General features: G+C 38.4%; 1 protein-coding gene across 4 annotated transcripts; it reads right to left on the reverse strand.

The window, feature by feature from the left end:
• Positions 1-1,737: 1,737 nt before the first annotated feature.
• LOC103697551 (myosin-9-like) lies at positions 1,738-23,759 on the reverse strand. 4 transcript variants are annotated; one of them, XM_008779432.4, is made up of 8 exons: positions 23,602-23,759; positions 21,312-21,388; positions 10,506-13,787; positions 10,089-10,331; positions 9,834-9,992; positions 7,549-7,707; positions 2,537-2,683; positions 1,738-2,406 (listed from the first exon to the last, which is right to left on the reverse strand). In XM_008779432.4, exons 2-8 carry the CDS (start codon positions 21,378-21,380, stop codon positions 2,149-2,151), a joined length of 4,317 nt encoding a protein of 1,438 aa, XP_008777654.2. In that variant the 5' UTR covers positions 21,381-21,388; positions 23,602-23,759; the 3' UTR covers positions 1,738-2,148. The 4 variants fall into 4 exon arrangements, with proteins under 4 accessions (XP_008777654.2, XP_008777655.2, XP_008777657.2 ...); XM_008779433.3 differs by having other exon boundaries at positions 2,543-2,683; positions 23,602-23,758; XM_008779435.4 differs by lacking the exon at positions 21,312-21,388 and having other exon boundaries at positions 10,506-13,798; positions 23,602-23,758.
• Positions 23,760-24,016: the final 257 nt, after the last annotated feature.

Raw genomic sequence — 24,016 nt, forward strand, 5'->3', positions numbered from 1 at the left:
ACCAGAGGTATCAACAGTGTAATAGATGGAGATAGAATCCTAACGGGCCGAGGTTCCTTTGGATTTTATGCTTGTTGCTAATTTGCTATCCTTCCACGCTTGAATCCTACTCCCCCCCAACCCACAAACACACACACACAAAAAAAAAAAAAAAAAATCTCTTTTGCTTCCCCCCCTCTCTCTCTCTCTCTCTCTCTCTCTCTCTCTCTCTTCGGGTCCATTCGGGTCGGGTCGGGTCCCTTCGGTAAACCCAGACCCGACCCAGAAAATGATTCGGGTCCAATTTTAGGACCCGACCCGGACCCGCGGGTCCTAAAATTCGGATCGGGTCGGGTCTACACGGGTCAGGTCGGGTCGGGTCTCGGGTCGACCCGACCCATTTGCAGCCTTAGCCATGATGGTCTTTGATCACGAATCCCACTCTTCCATACACTCCATCCGCTGACATACTGCTATCGAAATTAACTTTGAGATGACTAAAGGGTGGGGATACCCATGAAAATAGGGCAAACCTGAGCGCTGTGACAACGAAATGGGTATCCCAGATGTCTCTGGCCATCCCAGAGGATCTTGAAGCAATAGCTGTAGTGATCTCCGCAGCATGACGAAAGGCCTTGTCCACCACCGACCTCGGTGCTTATCTGCTGCCCTCAAAGACACGGGCGTTTCTGTCCAACCAAATATGATAAGCTAGGTATGCCCTTCTGATCTCCTCCTCGACAGAGCTCGATCTCCTCATGGAGTCCCTCATATGGTGTAGAAGATCCTCTACTAACTCCAAAACCTGTCCGAGAGGAGAGGAGGAGCACTTTTTTCTTGATCTCAACTTGTGTTTTCCATTATTTTTGACCCAGTAACAGCAAAAAATTAATTTTTTTAAGAGTATCTGCTTCCTCTAATTCTATATTTGTATGAATTTATGGCATATATCTCAATTATGTTTTGCTCCAACATTAGCCGTTAAGTTAACTTTTATAAAGATACCCAATTATTTATCCAGGACTTGCATTAATACGAACAATCAGCAATTATAGAGTATTTATATTTCACCTTAGATTCATACCATTTAGAATTATTTGTTACCGAAACAAGCTGCTTGCTCTTTATCCTTCGATGTATCATTGTGGTACAAAGTTAGCATAACTTATTCAGCTGTCATGACAAAAACCATCATTTGTTTATTTTATTGACCTTTTTTGATGCTTGAAGGTGCTCTGCTTGTTTATGTGCTAAGATTTAACAAATGTTTGTGTTGTATCTAAGCCAACGAAGCTCAAACATCCTATTGCCAAGACGAGCCCAAACTGTTCATGAACAGCTCAGCCATTTGATGCTCCTCCTGTTCTCTGCTCACTATTCCTTGAACAACCCTACTAAACCAAGAGATATCTGATGGCAAATCTTGCACAAATTTAGCTTACTACACCTATATAAGCTATTCAGAAGAAGCTCAGAAATTGTGGTTAAAAACTTCGAGTAACAAATTGGCCTAAAGTAAGGTGCTGAAAGTGCCTGAGAAAAATATTTGGGCAAAATGTGATGAAGGTTATGCCCACAAAACATCACTCTAGTGTAACAAACTATCTAATTGCACAACAAAAACCATCAGATCATAAAGCTCTCACCAAAGAGCATAGGAAAGTAATTTTCACTCATTCTTTCACCATTCCCCCTGCCAGGCATTTTTAATCCATTATTGTTTCTAAATCTAGTAAAGGAAAGACAAAAAGTCTAAAATGAAGAATGCTCAATCTGTACAATATTCAGCGAAATATCAACTATAGCATGAAATCATTTCTCAAGAACAGTTGCTCAGATTAACAAGGAAACAGGAATATAAACTCAAAATGCAGCAAAGCCAGTTGCATGCAGTCCCCCCTACTGCATAGAATAGGGTAGGAATGAATAAAACAAATTCCTAACCCGAGCTTAAAGTTCTGGGCTTTCACTGAAGCCAGCAGAGAGTCTCCAACCTCAACTTTCAATAAAACTGTCAAAGCTGCCCACAAAGGACTGAAAATCAAATTCGCATCCGAGCTTCAACAGCTAGGCTACGATTATAACTTCCCCTTTTTTTCGCACTTTCAGCAAGGAAAAAAAATCACTGGATTTACATAAAAGATAAAGGCAAAAAACTCACAAACCATGCTAAAACCTCTTCCCCAGAATAATGCCAATGATTATGGACACCAGAGCTACTCCTAAGATGGACTTGAAGGCCATTAACCCTGAAGACTCTGGAGCAGCATTCATGGTTGATATTGTGGAAGTTGTCTGTGCAGTCTGATGCACCTCTTTGCTTCTTCTCTTGCTCCTTTTTGATGGTGTTGAAGTACTCAGTCCAATATCTCTGGATATCACCTCTACTCCATCCTTCGGTTTAGCTTCTACGATTCCATCCTTAACCTGCAGATAAATAGAAACGGAGAATGCTAAGGAAAAAGAATCACATTTTATTCCTCTGTCACCTCATTACTTTGAGGAGCACACTGATCAAAATGAAAGGGAAATGTTGTTAATCAGATTAGTGAGTTACACTCGCCTCCTCCCTAGATTTGGCAGTTGCTAACTTGTTCCCAAGTTCTGCGATCTTCTTTTCCATCTCAACTGTTTGACTCAGTTTATGTTTCAAATCATCAAGCTCTGCATTGACTAGGGCAAGTTTCTTGCCTTCTTCTATAACCTGCATGTTCCAAATGGGTGTCTTACTGAACTAATTTCAAAATATGGAGATATATGTAAAAAAGAAAAAGAAAACAAAAAGGAAAGAAATGAAAAGGATTAAAAGCTGGTCAAACCCTGATGACCCTTTTTTTGAGGAAAAGTTAGGCATTGCCTAACTGAATATGCATTAAGAGATGCAAAAATCATCCATGCAGAGAGATAAAACACAACATACATCTTAGGTAAGGTCAAACCATCAAACCCCTGAGAATCACCAAAAAAACACTAAACTTCCAGTTTATGAAAAGCTGGGAAAGCTCCTGACTTTCTTTATCTGAAGCCGGTTGTGTCCACAGTGTTGCAAACTGTTTGATTCTCTGAATGAGATGAATGGCCAAGTTTTTTTTTGGTGGGGGGTTTTGGGGGTGTAGAGAAAACCCTTGTATTCCACTCTAACGATACACACCAACCCCTTGGACTCACCAAACAAACATTAAATTCTCAGTTTATGGAAAGCTGGGGAAATCTCCTGACTTTATCTAAAGCCAGTGCTGTCCACAGTTTTGCAGACAGTTTGATTCTCTGAATGAGAGGAAGGGCTAGGTTTTCCTTTTGTTCTACTCTAACAGTACACGCCAAGAAGCCACACCAATATCCACATCCCAGCCTCTCTTTCATCTTCTCTTGATATTGCAAACCCTCATTACTCTTGGATTTGCTTGACTTCAGGATTTACTTGTACTATCAATTGCCTTCCTTACTAAAACCTCATTAATTGAAACTTCAACAACTAGCACAGTGATGGGACTCACCTTGCAATTCTCAGCACGCACGGTACCGTAGGAGCACAACACTGTCCTCTTGGCTTTCCAAGCATCCATTGGTTTTATTTTTTTTTCTCCTTTTCTTCTTCAGTCTGAGCAGAACAGGAGAAGAGCTAACAGTCTGTTTTAGTCTTTCTCACCTTGCAAACAGTGAGAATCTGAAGGCTGGGAGGTAAACTGAATCAAGTCCTAAATCTGGTCGACCTTAGCCAAGTCTACTTCTTAATACAATAAATATCCAAGATATTCATTAAAGATGTTTAAGATTGATTTAACTAATTTTCTGAAGATATACTTGTGTGTGTGTGTGTGTGTTTTTTTTTTTTTTTTGGGGGGGGGGGGGATACATATTCTTTAAAGTTAGATTAAACTAGTTTCTATCACTCCATTTGCTTATGTTTTTGAATTGGAGACTGTACCCTATAAGGTCTGTCGAACCGCTCGGTTTAGGCAGCACTGAGGCTGGAGCCGCAATGGGACCAGCCGAAACCGATCCTTTTCGGGCAGAACCGCCCTGAACCTGCCAGAACTGATCGGTTCGATGCCAACTCAGTGCGAACTGGTACCGGTTGCCACAGCGGCATTGTGACATTATTGCCACAGCGGCATTGGGGAGGCTCGAGAAGGCCTTCCCAATGATGAGTTGCCACAATGCCAGAGCGAAGCCCTGTCCAAAAGAATTTACAAACAACACCAATTTAGGCTATTAGAAAAAAGAGCCAAGGCTAAATAAGGTGTGCTTCCTCTCTCCTCTCTCCTATCTCCTTCTTTTTTTTTTTTGGAGGAGGGCTTCAAAAAATAGCTCAAATATTGCAAAATAAGAGATCATGTCAAATTTTTAAATTTCGGCTTGATTTTTTTATATATTGTAGATCTATGGACGATGTACATGCTGATATAAAAATTTTTATTTTTTATATTTTATATAATTTTTAAAAAATAAATATATATTTTGAATTAAAAAAGAACAATTTTTAAAAATAAAAAAATAAAAAAAATGTAAAATCATAAACGTATTTAGGGACATACAAGCTACTCTATATAAAAATTTGATATCCATTCATTCAAGTTTAGATGGTTACTAATATGGTACTATTATATATATATTTTTCTTCAATATTTTTGCAATTGAATGGTGAATCCATTTTGAGTTGTCCACAAAAAATTTTATACGGATAGCTATCCGAATCCTCTCTCAGATAGTCTTCTCGAGTGGTTATGAGTGCAACTAGTCTACCTTCGCCCTCATCCACAGCAAGCAGAGGAATTGTTTGACATAGAAGTGCCTCAATGACCTTGTATATGTCCATTACAATATGAAGTTGAGGCTAAAGTGCATTCAGAAGAAAGTGGAGCTCAAGTATACAGATCCGATGCATGGTACTTTCGTTGATGATGAGAATGATCCTATGATTGGACGATTTGTGGGCCAACAACAAGAGCCGAAATTTGACGAGCCATGATCGCCTCCACGACCGGCCAACTTCGTAGCCAGCAAGGCTAGGGTCGATGCAGGACAATGGGCTGAGCGCAATATTCCACGCATTTCTACGACTGATCAGCCACAGCCACAGCCACAGGAGAGCCAATCACCACATAACTCCTTGTCTGAGATATCTTCTCAAAGATATGATTGAGAGATGCTTAGACGATGCCACTATGCTATCCAGTAACTCGGTCAAGAGGGCGACATAGCCAGACGGAGAGAGGCACGAAGGATAAGAAGGCAGCTGCCCAATACACACACAAAAAAAAAAACAAAAGGCACATGCAACCCCAATGGAGAGTATCGAGGAGTCCTAAAGCAACAATAATGGCAGTTCTGATGGTCATGAATTTGTTGGCCATAAAGAGAGTGGAGAACAGAAAATTACAGTTTATGAGACAACCACAGGGTTGTATTCAATATATCGGTGAATCTCAGTTTATGCTTGTTACACATGATAGGGATCACGATGCACGATTTGGTAAAGCTCGCGAGGATAAGATTGCATATAAGAGATGGGCTCCTCGAGGTCATTCAAAAAGACACAATGTAGCTACAGATGACCTTGCATGTGGAGTAAAATCTGTAGACGTATTAGGTTCCAAGTCGTATACTAGATCCTATTATCCGCAGCCACAGACAGCTTATGACTCATACAAATATAGATATGGATATAGTGCGTCTGAGGCATCCTCCAGTGGCTATTACCCTACACAGCCCAGAGCATCTCACGGATCGAATTTTGCTGTCGGCATATTCGAATGGACCCCTCTACAGCCGTATAATCAGCCAGAGAACATCTCTCGGAGCCAGAGCTTCAGTGAGAGATCCAAAAGTGCTTATAACCTGACGCACGTTTCTTATGGGATGAATGTACAAGGTTACAATGCCGCTTGGTTAGAATGGTGGATTGATGTGCTTTCTGACTATGCTTATGATCTAGATATCTATGAGAGCCATCGCCACTCAACTCGATTTTCGATATCAGCATGTATGCTGTTCATTTTATGATTTGCATCATTTTAAAGTAATAAGATGCATCATATGGTTAAACCAGGATCATAGAAATATCAAAAAAAATCAAAAAAAATCAAATTAGACTTAAATTCATAGAAAAAGTTTGAAAAGAGTGATTACCATAAATTTTTTTGAGAACTACAAAAAAAAATAGGGCATGCTGGTCTGTGAATCGGCATGCCCTACTGATTCCATTCGGCACCGAACTGGTATCGAACCATACCGGGCGCCAATCGGTATGGGTTCCGATACCAATTTAGCAAATCTTGCCCTACTGTATTAGAAGCATGGTATGCTGTACCGTACCGTATTGGATGGTACCAAATGTACCGTACCATATCAGTGGCGCACCGTACCATATCGACACTATAATAACATGGCACCGGTACAGAGTCCGGTATCGGTACGGCGAACCCTAATTAGAAGTTGAAAATATACCCATTAAACAAAGCAGAAATATAATCTCTTCCTCTCACTATTTCTGCAAAAAAATTTTCTTAATAAGACCATGAATTTTAGAAAGAAAATTGACATAAATACTATAGTATTACAAATATCAGATCTCAGAGGCATTTGAGGTGAAAGGAGAATTTTTATACACATGCAAACATTACTGTTCACTGTTTGAACTTGCAAAGGTCCTGATGATAAGGATTGCAATACTACAATTCTTCCTATATTGGTTACCTTAGTAGAAAGGACTCCTCATGGGAGATACAGGTGACAACACAAAGCTAAATATACAAGGAAAGCAACTTCAAGGACTCAAAAGATCAAAACTATAGATCAGGTTAGGGTGGAAGAAAGGATTAAATTAACTCATTGTGGATAGGGCATTCTTAGCCCTTGAAACCATAAAAAAGAAGTGCTATGCATGAAAAAAGAAAGTTGAACAAATAAGGAGATACATATGAGAAGATAGAGAAAAAGTGTGGTAACCTGAGTACTTATGACTAATTATAACATCTTTAGTTTCTCCTCATGATGAATGACAGAAGCAACTCCTTTTTTCTTGCAAAATTATACCTTCCCATAAGAGGTCAAAAGATTTAACCTCTTCTAGGGTCTCAAGAAAACAACATGCATAAAATTTTATTTATGTTGGGACTTTACCATAAGATGGAGTTTTTGTTTTACTTGAGACTCCAAAATAAGATGAGTTCCCATCCTTAATCAAGTTTTATGTCTTACGGATCAAAGGTCCAAGGAAGCTTGCTGCCAATATTTTTTTTTTATAAAAAAAAACAAGTTTATTTTTGACATCTAAAATTAAAATCAAAAGCAGTAAACAAGTTATAATGTGAAAATGATATCTTAGCTTGGAGATTCCAAGAGATTTGTTGGACTTCATGGCTTGAGGGCTTCTGTAAAGATTAATTGACTCGTGAAATCTGGTATATTATTAAGTGTAGACATATGAAATTATAAATCCTATTTTTTATACAAACCTTCTTTTCAAAGATGATAAGACACATCTAATTTCATAAATTCCTCTGCACATAATGCTCTATAGACAACTAGTTAATCAATCTCGTTAAGAGAGGGAAAAAAACTAACCTTTTCCTTGTATTGTGTTTCAGCTATTTGCAGCTTCTGCTTAAGCTCTTCAACTTGCTTTTCCAGTAATGTGGCATGCTGATTTTTAGCCTCCATCTCATCAAGCGATTTCTTCATCAAAGCTTCCCTTTCCAGCTCCTTCATCGAATCCAATTCTTTCTGTCAAAAATAAACGCACTTGAGGTTTCCTTGTAAGCTGATGGTTGATAGACTTCGAAAGAATTCAAAAAACACAAAGAAAATGAAGAAAATAATAAAAATATTGTCACATCATTAGGTTGCAGTTAATGCTTTGACTCAAAAAATAGTGATCATAACCCACAATCCTAGTTCCATATTTCCTATAAATTTTTCTTATTGGTTTCTATCTAGTATTAATCCATAATCATCACAGGTTTTGTTCCAGATCCTAATCACCATCTCCATCTTGCTTTGCCTAGGTCTCCACTTTGCAACCCTTCCCTAGACATTTAAAGCCCTTCTTCTAAGTTGGAATTCCTCTAGTCCCTCTAGTCTTCCTCTAGATATCATCTTAATGAGTTTCCATGACTTAATCATCTTATCCTAGAAACTTTGAAGCTTCCTCAAAAATAAGTCCCTTGTAGTGTCCACCATACAGCCTAGAATATATTTGCTTCAATAGGTTTTGGCTCCAGTAATATCAGAAGGAATGTTACTCTATTATCTTTAACTATCTACACTCACATACATCCTTTGCATGTTAGAATTGCCTTTTTCTTTAGAGTAAAAACAGTCTAACCAAAAACATATTGGAGACTTGATCTGATTCTAAAATGCCAAAAAAATGGTGCCGTACCTCTTAGAATATGTTTGTTGTTATGGTTAGATTGTAAAGATATGCTTCAACACTTGATTAAATCTCCTATTGGACTCTCAACTCCAATTTCTTATCAACCATGTTCTCTAAAAAGCTTTTAGGATCTCAGTATTGCTTTTCTATGTCTAGCCCTATAAATCTCAACCTGAAAAACATCATTTACATCTCTTGTACTCTTTCATCCTCATCATCCCAAAAATGTCACGTAACTCTTTGCCTTGGTCCTAGGTTTGTTGCTCGGGATTTCCTCCCTAAGACAAACCAATGGTTTATCCAAGATCCACCGTACCAGTACCGGTCAGCGTACCGGTGGCAACCCGGACTAGTACGTACCAGTCCCGTATCGGTCCATACCAGTTTCGTACTGGTACGGCAATCATACCTCCTGGTTTCTCAATGAAAAGCTTTCGGTACCGGATCCCATGCTGATCCGGTACCGGTCCCTGCCCGGACCAGTTTGTATCGGCCCGTACCGGCCGGTATGGGCTGGTACGGCATACCCTGGGTTTATCTCTAACCTTAATATCTTCAATACCCCACTTTAACCTCCAATGCTATAGAAGTTTTAGAATAATCCTGCCCAGAGCTTGATGATAATAACATACCAATAGAATTTGTCTTAATTTTATTTTTAATTTACTGCAAGCATTTGATGATAATTTCCTTCTCAAGTCTTAAAATTTTTTCCCCACCTGGTGCAAACTCTGCTTTTTAACATTAAATCACTAACTAGTTGCTATGTGAGGAGGAATAAAGAACTTACTTCCTGTCTATTTGCTATGTGAGGGGGAATAAAGAACGTACTTCCTATATGAGGCTAGACACTATCCATTAAAATCTGACGATGAACCTAGTCTATTAAAATAGGTCCTGGCCTGCAGAAAAAGTTCTTAATTTCTGTTTACCTATTTAAAAGATTTAATCATGTAAGACTTATCTATCAAAATCTTATTCAATTTTTGAGCAAAAGCTTACTTGAATTTAATCAACATATATCCTACTGTATTTAGTATTTATGAGGGTCAGCCTTGATGCAACGGTGAAATTGCTCCATTGCGACCTAGGTATCATGGGTTCAAAACACGAAAACAGCCTCTTCCTATATAGGGGTAAGGTTGCCTCTTCCTATGTAGGGGTAAGGTTGTCTACATCTGACCCTCCCTAGACCTCGTAGTGGTAGGAGGCTCATGACTGGGCTGCCTTTTATATCCTGCTAGTATCTATATCTAAAATCCCAAAAGATCCCTAACTAACTGTTGAATTCACTACATAGGCAACCAGAGCCGACACAGTACCTCCTCACCAATTTTTTTTTTTTATACAGATAATCAACTTTCAACTAAAATCAACATCAAAAATGACTTGCTATCTAATGAATAGTTGCTCACATTTGACAGATAACTAAGACAACCAGGAAATCAGTTTGATGGTGTAATGAAAGAGGAACCTGCTCTGTTTTGGTTTTGCAAGCAAGATCTAGTTCCTTTTGGATTGCATTCAGCTGTTCATATAAGGCATCTCTCTCATGGAGTGTGCTTTCATGCTTGTTCAATTTAGAAGTTAGCACTGCTTCTTTCTCAGCAGCTGCCAATCGCATGCTTTCAATCTGAAAAGACAAGGACTCGTAAAACCACACTGTCTCAGTAACTGGTCAAAGCTACTCTTTTTGAAACAAGAACTAGTTTTAAAATAAAAAGAATACCTTTTCCATGTATTTATTCTCGGCTAATAAAAGTTGTTGCTCAAGTTGTGAAATCTTTGATTGAATCAGAAATTTCTCAGCTAATTCTGCCTTGAGATTTTCCACATCGGCATTGAGAGAGACTTCCCTATCTTTCTGCGCATTCAATTGTTCCTCCAGTTGGACTATAATTGCTTCAAGTTCTTTCTTAGCATTTTGATACATTTCATTGAGCATGTTGTTTTCTTCCATAACAGAGGTTATCTGCAATAGCACATGTTACATTAATACATTTGTCCTGTCCTGTTGCTTTTGTACGAACACTTTATATGGTACAGCATGTTCTTAGGATAATATACCACGCTTCAATTTCAATATCCACATGTTTGCCTCCAAAAAGACACAACATGAAAATTATGGATGTATATAATTGCTCACCTGGGATTGGAGTTTCTCTTTCTCAGAATCAAATTGTTGCATCAGATCCTCTAATGTTTTCCTTGAAGAATGAAGCTGTAAAGATGTATCCACTTTCTCTGCAATGGCTATGTTCAATGCTGTTTGCAGCTCATTCATTTTTGTCTCATATGTTGCCAGCTTCTGAGACAGACTCAGATTTGTACTTTCTAGACCTTCATTCTCAGATCTGAAATGATCAACCTTTCTTTGCATTTCCTCAGCAAGTCCTTCCACGTTCTGTAACTTCAACAGAGTCTCCTCCAGCTCAACCTTCTGATTTTCTGCAACAACAGCTGTTTCTCTGGCCTGTTCTTCAAAAGTTTTTAGCTGAGCTTCAAGTGCAAGCAGTTTTTCATTCAAGTTTCTGGCTTCAGAATCTCTGTGTGTGAACTTCTCAATTGCATCATGTAGTTGGACTTCGGTTTCTTTTATACGGGATTCAGTTGCTGATTGGAATTCCAAGCCTCTTGAATGTTCATCAGTTAATTTTGCTATGGTTTTCACATGAGAAGCCAGTTGTTCAGCAGTTGCCTCCTTCTCTGCATGTCTCAAATTCAACAACTCATGAAGTTCATTAACTTTGCACTGATGAGCTTCCAGGTCCTCCCTGAGCTTTGAGTTCATCCCAGATAACAATTCATTATCAGAAATTGACTGTTCAGCTTTCAGATCTGCTTCTGAGGCCTTCTGCTTGAGCTCCTGAATGGTAATCTCAAGAGTAACCAACTTTATGGCATTTGTCTCCAATTCCGCTTCTAACGATGCCACGTTTTCAGCTGCCTCAGTAGCCTGAGCTTGATAAAATGCCACCTGCTCTTCATGAGACTTTAACTTTTCATTCAACTGTTTAGCTTCTGATTCCTTTTGCATAAAGCTTACAGCTGCTTCTTGAAGTTTTAAGTCTGAGTCTTTGACCAAAGACTCATGTAATGATTCTAACTCCAAATTTCTTGCAATAGTTTGCTCTACTTCTTTATGTCGATGCTCTAACTTTTCTTCAGCAGATCTAAGCTTCTCCAGTATATCTTTCTCTCTAACACCTGAAGCCTCAAGCTCTTTCTCGACACTTTTAAGATTCTCTTCTATATATTTCAACTCACTTTGCAAGACCACAATCAAATTTTCAGCTTCTAAGAGCTTTTTACCAGAAATGTTTGCCAAGTCTTCCAGATTCATCCTCTCTGCAGTAACGATGTTCAACATTTCTGTCAACTCTCTCTCCTTTTCATTTGCAGCTTGCAGCAAAGCTTCAAGACTTGCTGATTTTGTCTGGAATGCTTCCAGTTCTGCAGAAATCTCAGAAACCTTGCTACTGTACTGCTTTGATTCCACTTCAGCATCCCTACGTTTTGCCTCTGTGGTGCTCAGCAGTTGTTCTAGTTCCTGTGTTCGGTAGTTAGCAGCTTCCAACAATAGCTCTAATTCACCCACTTTCTTTGCACCATCCTCTGCTTTGGAATGAGATACATCAACCAAATCTTCCAGTTCGAGATTGCGCTGGTATGCAGCAGTAGCCTTATCCTCATGTTCTGCACATTTTTTGGCAAGATCCTTCAGCTCCTGTTCAAGATGTGAGTTTCTCGAAGAAGAGTTGCTCAAAGATGATTCCATTTGACTGATCCTATCTTCATATGCCTGGAAATGGCATCTTGACAGTGCACTTTCCTCCTCAGATTTTTTTAGCAAAGTGACGAGCTCTATCATTTTCTCACTGAGTTCTTTAATTTCTCTTTCTGCATCGATGTTTTTCACTTCTGCAAGATTTAGATGTTGCTCAAGCTCAATTTTCCGCTTCTCAGTAGATGCCAATCTCATTTCAGTTTCCCTCAGTTGTGCTTTCAGGCCCTCTTCAGTTGCATTTGATGCCTGTATTAGATCTTCAAGCTCACAGCTTCTTCGTGTTGCAGTCTCAGCAGCTATGCTGGACTCTTGATGGAGCCCTTTGAGAGATTTCAGCATTTGTTCGAGCTCCCCTTTACATGACAATGCCTGTGAGAGAAGTGAGTCTGTTCTAGTGAAATTCTGGTCGGCAAGATTCAACTTGGCCTCTAACTGGCCGCAAGTTTCCTCCGTCATTGACAATTTTGTGTTTAGGTCAGCCACAGCAATTTGAAGAGTATCCCTTTGACCTGTCAACATAACCAATTCCTCTTGCAAAGCTAATATCTGCATATTTTGGTCTTTTAAGCTAGATTCAACCATTTCCTTTTCCTTCATCTGCCCTCGAAGTTTGAACTCCACTTCCTCCAAGTCCACAAGCTTTGCTTGGAGATCTTCTTTGGTGGCAGAGAGCAGACTTTCTAATTCGAGCACATTCTCCCTCATCTGGTGTTCAGAAGCCTTATGGAGGTTTATTTCTTGTGTCAGTTCATGAATAACAGCATCCCTAGAAACAAACTTCTGCTCCAAATCTGTCACTTGTGATTTTGAAAGCTCCAAACTTTCCTGAACCACTGAAAGCTCCAATGCAGTACTTGTAAGCGCTTCTTCAACTTGCTGATTCTCTGCAATCTTATAGCGGAGTCCCTTCAGCTCTTCTTGCAAATTACCCATCTGGTCTTCCATCTCCTTCGCATTCAGTTTTGCTAGTTCCAGCATCTTCTCGAACTCTAAGGCTCTCTTTGATTCTAATTCTGCATGTGTACTTCTCTCATTGCTAAGTTCCTCAAATTTATGCACCTCACCTGCTGACAACACCAACTCTGCTTCAAGCTCCTCCATCTTCTTTCTCGAGCTCTCCAGCTCAGCAGACAATCCATCAAATGCTTCCTTCACATCATCCAGCTCCTTTTGCTTCATATCTAGCAATCTCAATGCTTCTTGGAGTGACTCAAGCTGCAGATTATGCTTCTGTTCAGCTTCCAAAATTTGTTCTTTCATCCTCTTCCGGTCGAGTTCAAGTTCCTCACAATGCTGGTCCATTTTCTCTAATTTCCCATTTGTGAGGTCAACCTCAGATTTTAGCAAGGATTTTTCAGATTCCGAGCGCTGTAGTTCTTTAGTTACAGTTTCAAGCTGGAGCTCAAGTGCTCTTATTTTCTCTTCCATTGCTTGCAAATCCAGATTAGCACCACGCAGGGTTTCTTCTACTTCTGCTATTGGTTTAAGCAGGTGGGAGCTTTCTTTTACATCTATTAGTTCCTTCTCTACTTTTATGAATTCCCCATCAGATGCAGTCTCTTCTTCTTCTTCTTTGTTTTCTCGTCTTATTTGTTGGAGTGGATCACCATTGATTAGACTTTCTCTTTCACCTTCAACTACCTGTATGAGATCTTTGTTGGAAATGACAAAGAACATTATAACAATGTTTATTTTATATGATTTTGTACAGTTGTATTCACGTTCAAATTAAATACTGTTAACACAGTTTAATGTTGCTTGACAATATAAAGGTTTCTTGTATTTGGCCTTAGACTTATGTGGGCATTACATTTGGAAACTATGCAAGAGATAATACAGGCATGAATCGTTCATGTGATATTGCACATGTATGTAAATTCATTGCCCATTTCCAAGATGTACAACTACACAGTTTTCACCAATGCTGATAAGCTTTCATTCATTGAGATACTGCAAGTAACTATTGAAGGTGTTTTAAACAACCGCTTCCTTCAAAAGAGAAAAAAGAGTGAACGAAACAAAGAGAGGACTTACACTGGTCCACAATCAGATCTAAATTATGCGAGAACACCAATATTTGTCCCTGTAATAACTCAAACTGAAGCTACTGATGCTTACAATGACAAAGATCATGATTGTTAGAGAGAAGTTTCCAGTCAAAGATCCCATATCTTTGTATAAGTTTTGATTCAACGTTTTAATGAAAATTACGCATTTTAATAACTTTCAAAGTATCTGCATGTATGTACGCCCCTTCATAACAAAGTAAGCAAATATCATGTGTGGCCCTAATACATCCTTCATGAGTTTGATAATCATTAATTCCAGCCTGAATAGTAATTTCCAGTAAATATCTACAAAAAAAAAGGATCAGCATTTTTTGATTCAGCAGAACATGGTGACAAGATCAGAAACTTTACTTTACTATCTGGAGCTATCAATGCCCTACTGTTGACATTCTGGAGAGAAATCCAGTCAATACATAGTGATGCCCTACATTTTCTTCACAAGCCAAAATATATTCCTAGTCATATTCATTAATGACCCGATCAATGCATCTTTTTCATTTTACTCTTCCAAGGGTTCTGTGATCATGTTACATGTTGAGTCCTAAAAGCATTTGCCAAACTGGATGTGTTCATGGTGTACGAATGCTAAAAAAGATTTATTATTTCGCAATTTGTCTTACTGGGAGAATTTTCTGTTGGCACAAGTGTGGCGCATCCAAAGCAAAAAAATGCAAGAAACTGCAGTGAAAACAGCAAAGGAGTCGACTCATGCTGATCTAGGGTCGACCCCTGAAGAGCTAGGGTCGACTCATCCAGAGCTGGAGTCGACTCCAGAAAATCGAGCAGAGAAGCAACTCTCTGGAAAGCCTGAGAGAGTCGACTCGAGCTAAGTGGGAGTCGACTCGTGCCTGTGAGGAGTCGACTCGTGGATTGCGGGAGTCAACCCCAGGTCGGGGCCGGTGATACTCAGAGAGTGGAAGTCGACTCGAGTTGCGCCAGAATCGACTCTAGGTCTGCAGGAGTTTTAAGTAGGGACGGGAATTGATCTCCTACTTGCTTAAGACTCAGGTATTTTAAGTCTTAAGGTGGCTAAACATTATTGGGCTAGGTTTAGGCTCAAGGAAGACAGAGCATATAAGTCATGTGTGTACATGGGCTTGGGTTGAGTGCTTTCTCATATGGTTTAGCCTAGGGGAGTTTTTGGGTTTGGGTCATGTTTGACCATGTATATACACTCTCTTGTAATTTGTGTATGTGAGAAATGAAATCATTGGAAACTCTTTCTTCTTGAAACCCTAATCTCTTTTCTCTCTCCCTCTCACGCCACCATCCCTAGGAATTCTAGGGCACGCAGCCATTGTTGAAGAAGTGCCAAATTTCGCTTGGCTCTTGTCCTCCTTCACCGTTAAATCAAAGGTCCAATGCCTCTTGCAGTATAGGGGATGCCCTAGGTGCTGTGGTTTGAGGCGCTCATCTCCTACATTTTCATAACTTGAATAATTGGGGGCAAAATGAAAAATTCATAGGGCAGAAATCCAGCACAGTCAGCCAACTTCGACTAAGATTTTTTTTTTAAGAAAAGACTAAGAATAATTCTGAACTTGTTCAAAGTAAAGAAGACATAATGCTGTAAAGAACAGGTTTCACTTATCAATCAAGATATTCTAATTTTTAAATGGCATTTTTTTTTTGTAAACATAGCCATCTCCCTAAAAAGTCCCAAACAATGAATCATGAACATGAAAACTAGATACCGAACCAATATGAACAAAATGCTCATATGCTTGCAAAAATAGAATATATTATGGCTTTAGATGAGACCATATATAGATAAATATTTACAAATAAATAAAAATACAATTGGTTAGAAGTGAGGAAGAAGAAGATGGTGCTTTGTTATACCATTATCCATAAAAAAGAAAAAAGAAAATCCACTTGGAAATTGGCTCAACACTAGAAGCCTATGAAGCTCGCCTTGGACCCACCATGCTGGCTACCATGTCGGGTTTGGGTCTAAAACTGCCATGGCGTCTGCCATGACCTTTCTAGAACAATGACACAGAATGAACATCTCAAGTCCATTTTATGGTTTTCTCAACAAGATTCTTAAAATAAAAATGAGAAACAGCTTCTACAATGTCTAATTGGTAAATAAACTATCTCCTCTAACATTCCACAAATAGTCCTTATGTGCCAAATGCATTGTCTTGATGTAACAATGATTGGTCCTCTTACATGCTTCAAGAAGAGTTTGAATAGAATCCTGGATCCAACCTTGCAGCTAAGATAGTTGGCTCTATTAGTTTTAGACAATCCTGAAAGTTGGGCTGAATCAATTCAAGCCTAGTGCGGGAAATAAGGCTCTTCTGTCTCTTTGTTTCACTTAATATCCATCACAAGGTCCTCATATGCATCCTCATTCATCTTATTAATAACTTGTTGAATTCTCTACTACTTCACCAAAGTTCCTAAGAATTTATCCAGGTGATCGCTCATGAGGTTCTCAGTGTCTTCCAACTTCAGGTCTTGAAATGTTGCAGTCAAAGAACACACAGTGAAGGAGGGTGACCAGAATAAAAATAGTTTCAGTTCTAAGATGAGAGATAGGATATGACCTATCACATGAACATTACCTTTGGTTCTTCAAATAAGAGTGAGAAAGGATTAGATATTTCCTTGTTGCCAAGGCAAACCCAACATCATTACCTCTAGTGCTAGTAATCCATGGCTCATCACCATCTAAACAGGAATGACTGATTGCAAATTGCATGACTTTCTAGGTACAGAATTTAAATTCAATCATAAATCTTCCCTCAAATGGCCTATGGTCCAACAGAATTTTGTAGAAGAAACTTTTTAGAAAAACCTTCTGACAGAAAATGTAATGATTCGAGCAAAATAAATGAACGACTTCTTAATCAAGCAGAAACTGCTTGAGAACTAGAATCTTGAATATGAGAAGAGGAAGGACATATAATTATGGATCTTTGAAATTGCGAATAATTTCATAATATGGCTATCTTTCACATTGAATGGATCACAGAATGATCATGTATTTATTCTGAAAGAGAGAGAGAGAGAGAGAGAGAGAGAGAGAGAGAGAGAGAGAGAGAGAGAGAGAGAGAGAGAGGTAGGACCAGGAATTATGTCATCAACTTGGAATTCATACAAAGATAAATGAAAGCTGCACTTATGCTAGAGTCGAGCTAGAAATAGCACATACCAACAAAAATAATTTTTGGGATCAAAGTTAGGTCCAAGCTAGGGCCAAATCTAATATCAGAAAAGATCAAACCTAGACAAAAAATGGCCATGTCACAAAAACAGGGGAACAAGGAAATCAATGTGTTCATTTACCATGAACAGTTAGATAACATTGAAATTCATGAACTATACATTAGGCATTAACAAGGAGATATTATTTAAATGGGATAGTATACTTCTCAATGAAGGGGATCTCATGTGATACAATCTTAGTGGCATGAGAATTGCCAGAGGATGTACAAGTAGATGCAAATAAATCCAAAATTTAGCATATGGCCCAACTAAAACAACAGCAACAACACAAGATTTGAAATTTTTTGCTTGTTTAAGACTGTGCCACATTCAAGTGAAGCTTATTGGCAACTTAAATGATATGTGCCTTTATCCAGGTCCAAAGTTCATATTTAATGCCAAAGTGAGCCCAAAAAATGAATAAAGGCTTGTTTATTTGGCATTGCAGAAAATCATAGAAATCAAGAACATTATTAGATGTTTGAAGAAAAAGAGATGGAAAGATAAAGGAATGTTGGACACCTTAAGAGGGCCATTTGAAACTCTTACTTGATCAAAGTAGTGGGATTCCTACTTTGTAAAATTTTTTATCAAGTTCATAATTTTTCCACTTATCAATTTTTTAGCAGCATTAGGGACATTTCATTTGGTACAAAAGCAAGTAAAAGTGGTGCTTTTTAATTGCTACTAATTTCTTCAGGAACATTGGTGATAGAATAGATGTTTGTAATATGAATGAAATAGAGACCTACATTCAAATCCCATTGTTGATTGTAATGACCTTCAGGACCACCTTCATATGATTCATCTTAGTAAAAGAAGATTAAAGATTTTTCCTAATCAAATACTAAAGCATTTTCCATATCAGCTAGTATAGATTTCCAAGCCTTCGCGCCTTGTCATTACCATCCTTTGACCCTTGCGGACTTCAAGGCCTACACTTGTCATTATGTGTACAAAACAATTGAAATCTAATTATTCAAAGAACCTAGTTATGCTCAGTCTCCTTTTTAGCTCTAGAGTGTGTATCACCTCTTATTCAACATCAATGCCTCTGTCAATACAGATGTCTGTCCTTTCATGCTATCCTTCATAATCATTGCTCCCTCATAACCTAAACGACATCATTTCCTTTTCTGATCAAATGAATCAATATTTTGAAAATACATTCAACTTCTATTTAACTAATAGAAAAGAAATTTGGATGATTTGATTAGCATTTTGGCAAGACAACGTCGGAATATCCTTCTCTATCCATCAAAATGAGAACGATTATTCAATCCATTTTAAATCACACCCATTTATCATCATCTTAGAAATTATGCTGCGGAAACATTGCAATCCAAGCCCAACTAGGGAAAACAGGTAGCCTATTTTTCAAGTATTTCATATTTCAGTATCTTGTATCTGGCATCATTTTCTGCTAGAGCACTTCCAACTTGAAACTTGGGATGCTCCTTATCCAGGCAAGTGTGATAAGAACACCCAAAGTAAATAATCTAGAAAGAAGCTCAGAGAACACAAAACCGACTATTGTTTAAATTAAGCTATCTGCACTCCAGCCAACTTGATCCAACCAGTTCTCATTTGTCTTTTATCATTGTTTCACTTGCTACATCATTCTTTAGTTGTTCTCTTCTTGAAAACATGAAGTGCTCAAGCATACCTTTAACTTCCAATTTAGTTAGTCCTTTACCCTTTCTACTCAGAGATAGCTTCTACATCATTACATTAGAGGATAGAACAGAATGAAATTTATTTGTGGTCACCATTCTTATAAGGAAGTTTAGGAACCGAACACTTCACAACAAAGTGTGACATGCCAAGAGATGGTAACAATTACCATCCTATACCTTCATGTACATGCTTAAATGACTAATATCAATTAAGATGAAAATGTTTCAGTTATCTGCTAGCTTGAACAGATTTGCAGCTCACCTGCAATAAGCAACTATTTCATTGGAGTACGTTGCAAGAAAACAACTATTTCAGTTTTTAATTAGAAGTTGAATCATCAATGATCACATTGCACATTGCATCATCTGGAAAATGGAAGATGGTTCTAATCACGATTAGCTAAATCACTACCAAATTGTCATCTTCAAGTAGTTAACCATGCCTTGTGAATGCGACGCCCCATTCAACCATTGCTTCAGCAGTGGATCTTGCTCTTTGCACCAAGACAAAAGTTTCTTTTGTCACCAGAACCACTTCCTATCTTCCACCACAATGTCCCTGCCACAATTACTAATGGACTGCACTTTGATCTGGCACCAATTATTCTGGACTGAATCCCCAAGATCCAACATAATCTGCTGAAGGTAAGCAAGACATGATGTGCAAGAAAAGCAAACAACAGCATGACATGGATGAAGATTATGCAAATTGCAGTCCAGATTAGGCTCCAAGTAAAGATAGACCAAGTTTCTTATCAAGAGAAAAAGAAAATGCTGACTTAACTCTTTTTGAAAGGAAAGAACACCCTTTTGCTTTTACTGTAGAGAAAACAACCATATTGGAAAACCCATTGTCTGCTTTCACCCTCTCACCTAAATGATCCCCAAACCTATTTCCAAATTTACATCAAACCATACGGCCATTTGAAGTTATTCTAAATTTTCCACAATCATGCCGCAATCCAGTTAGCACTCCTTATAACCCTACCTTGAACCCAAATTTTTAAGGTTTAGATTCAGCATATTTGCTATACTGCAGGTCTTTGTTACTTTCCATATATGCATCAGTTTGCAAACCCTTCTTTCCTGCAGATTTTTGTAAGCCAGATTTTTCAGCATTCTTATTGTTTACACAAATAACTAAACCTTCTTCATTCATAAAATTGTTCTTTTTTTAGATTTAAGTGCAACCATTGTAAAGCATTCAGCTTGCAAGGTAGGGAGGAATATAGCCCCTAGACGATTAAAGGGCCAAATGATGATAAATCCAGAAAAGAATTGAAATTATAATTGATCTAGAGCAAATAACAGGCTGTCTTAGATGCCAATGCCTATCTAGCATGTTTTCATTAAGGAACCATCATTTTATTACGAAAATATGGACTTGAGGAAATCTGAGACTAAGCATCAGATCATTCTTTTGATAAACCATCTTAAAGCGAAGAAGCATATACCATTTCCATAACAGTGTCAATAATGAGCATAATACAAAGAGTTTGCAATTCAAGGAGGACAACATTGAGCCATCAGATCATTTTGTCTACTCATTATTCCAGTCCTCGTGCAAATCCAGTCCCACGAAAGCATGTAACTAAGAAAATGGAGTGTATGCAGTATCACCCATCCAATCGAGAATATCTTATAATATTGGGGGCAAACAGACCATACAGTTCTATTTATTAAGCTAGGCACACTCAACAAGAGTTATTGCACATGATAAAATACCTGCGTAAGCTTGCCCCGAAAAAGAAATAAAGAAAGATACTGTGCGCATTTTGTTCAAATCTAAGGCTTTGTTAGAGATGTTCGTCCATGATCATATCCCACAAACATTATATACTTGTGCAGATTACAGATTATGTGCAAACAAATGCACTCTTTTTTTTCAAAACAGAACAGTATAGAAATTTCATAAGCGGACATGAAATGGGAAACCCAATACAATTATTTCAGGCTAAAACCAAAATCCAAACCAAGAAGTTTTAGTAGGAACCTTGTGATTATGGTAAAATGGTTTCAGACCTAAAACTCTGGACTAAACAGTATAGCTCAATCAAGTATAAGATTTGTTGTAACTTTCCATGATGCCTTGGAATTCGTTGTAGTTCAGTAACATTATTATTAGATGTTTTAATAAAGAAAGAAATGATTACTGTTGTGGTTCAAATTTGGCAGGACAATCCATTCTGCCCCCTATCAATTACCTTTACATTAACCTTGTGAGGCAACTTAAGTTTGACTTCTGCAGAGCTTTCATGCATCTCTCCTTCCATTTTAGCTCCTGTAGAATGCAAAAAGCATAAATGCCCCACCAACCAATTTATGCGTCCAAAATTCACCCATGCTTAAAAATTTTCATGTAATATATATAGCAATAATATGACTAGATTTCAGTTTTCTAGCAAAAGAAAAATGACCTGTCCAGCTTCACACATCCCATACATGAATGCGTTGTGTGACAAAAGGTCACATACTAACTCTAAATAGCTAACATGCAGTGCAAGCTTACTACAGTGCTTTAGTTCGGCTGGTACCCCTTCTTGCTATTTAGGACTCATTTGGTTCATACTTAAATATTTCTTTCGGGAAGCTAATGCTTGGTAATATGATGCCTGAAAAAATAATATTTATATATTTGGTCGACCATGGAAAAGTAGCGTATTCTAAAATAGCTTATGTTTGGTTGAGTATCTATTTTTTTGAAAAAGTTATATAAAATATCTGTTATACTCTTAATATAGAAAAAGATTTTATTCCATTCTATCTAAAAGCTTAAGCGTATTTTTGAAAAAAATTATATCCTAATTTTCAGCTGATAGAAATTGAACTTTTTCATGTTCCACATGAATTTTTCTTTTCCACGAAATATAAAAAATTTTATTTCTATACAAAAGTTATTTTTTCTTTTCTCTCCTTTGAAAACTCCAACCAAACATGAGACATTTTTCTTTTTTTTCGTTGATCATACTTTCCCTCCTCTTCCCACAACCAAAAAAGAGGCAGGGTTGTCCTAATTTTTTTGCATTCCAGGCTCGGAAAATGGGTTTCAGCAAATGAGGTGCTGGCATAGTACATTACCGGGCTTAGAAACTCTCACCGTTATATTTATAAAACAAAAAAAAGGTACAGTTCTACCTTTCATGTAGTGCACCTCAATTGATGGGCTACGCTAGATGATTTAAACCAATTAGAGCCGTCTGATCCGGTAAGCCCCAGAGCACGTTATTCACATGCACCACAGGAACCAGTTAATCCGATTATGCACATTATTTCAGAGCCAATCCCAGCCTTTCGTTCATAGAGGCCGATTCCCATCAGGGAACTTATTATCTTGGGTGGGACTGGGGAGACACCATAGTGATCCAATGGAGGCCTTGATGTGCATACGTGCCAGCTGGATCTCGTGAACAACCTTTAATTAAAGAAAGCTCCAAGTAATAATTCGATATTCGTACGGCCAGGTAACTTTAAAAGACGTGCTTAGGTTTTAGATAAAACCACCTGAACGAATGAAAGAGTTACACCCCTCTTAAGATGATCATGAGGACATGACCCAAGCCCTCTTTAAAAATTTAAAACTTATTTTTTTTTTCCTTTACATATATTTCCTTGCAATTAAATATGCTCTAAGCGAATGTCTTAGTGATGAACCACCGAACTAAGAAACACACACAATCCTTTGGGTCCGCCGTCCACCCGATGGAATCCAGTAAAGGCAAGACAAAAGTCGCAAATTTCCTTTTTCGGGGGCATTTAGGGAACGGAAGCATTGCCGGCTGTTTCGCGGCCGACCAGGGGCATATACGGAATAGGAGAGCGGAAAATATGTAAAATAAAGCTTCCGATGACTCGAGGGAAAAACGAATATCGGAGCATTTTAGGAGCAGGAAAACTAACATTGGGATTTGGGGGCTTCTTGGGAAGCTCGAAACAGTGAGATTTAGTAGTCCTAGAAAAAGCAAGGAAATTCCAGGAATAGTAGTTGCCACTACTGGAAAAATAGAGAAAAACTGGGATTAAATTGATTTTTTTTCCCTCTTTCCGCTCTTCTGAGACCCATCGACGAAATAAAATCCGTCCAATCCTTTCCGAAACTCATCAAAAATCGGTACGAAAATTTAAAAAGAAAACACAAAAAAGCAGCACAAGAACGAAGCGATTTCCAAGACATGAAACGATCCCATCTTTGTTACAAGAAAGAGAATACGATCAATCGGTAAAGTCATGATGACGATACAACGATTGATCGGATCATAATTTGAAACAAAAAAAACTGATATTTTGCCATCTAGATTGAAAATTAAGATAATAACGAAGAGAAGCAAAGCAAAGCATCAGTGGAACTCGAGCTGTTTAAGATTCCAATAACATCCTCGAAAAAATCAAAAAAAATCAAATATGAAAGAAAAAAACTGCGGAAAAGATCAGAATATACTCCAAAGAATCGACACGAATCCAAAAAAGATTGAAACTTAAAACAGATCTCTTGCTCACCTTAGAGATCCGAAGACGATCGCCCTCGAAGAGGATTTCTTCTTTCTTCACTCTCTCTGTTTTTCTTCGTCTTTTTATTGCGTTTATTGAAAGACATCGAGACGAGAGAGACGGCGAAAATGGAGCGAATCTTTTATACCGGAGAACGGCAGTTGAGAGGTAAATCTGGGGCCGGGGGTGGACAAGATGGCGAGGAGTTCGGGTACGGTCACCGCCAGTGGGTCACCCATGGCGTCCTATTGGGCCCGCTGGAATTCCCGTGAGAGCTTGCGTGCTCACGGGGCCCACTGTTTTGGGGTAAATTACCAAAACGCCCCGCGGGGGTTGGCGTGATGCGGGAGGGAGTAGCGCGGAGTTTGGCCTCCCCATCTACCGGGGGGTGAATTGTGGGACGGAAATGCCCTCGGTTGGCTTT

This window comes from Phoenix dactylifera, chromosome 12 (genome assembly GCF_009389715.1).
Source record: "Phoenix dactylifera cultivar Barhee BC4 chromosome 12, palm_55x_up_171113_PBpolish2nd_filt_p, whole genome shotgun sequence".
Lineage (NCBI taxonomy): Eukaryota > Viridiplantae > Streptophyta > Magnoliopsida > Arecales > Arecaceae > Phoenix > Phoenix dactylifera.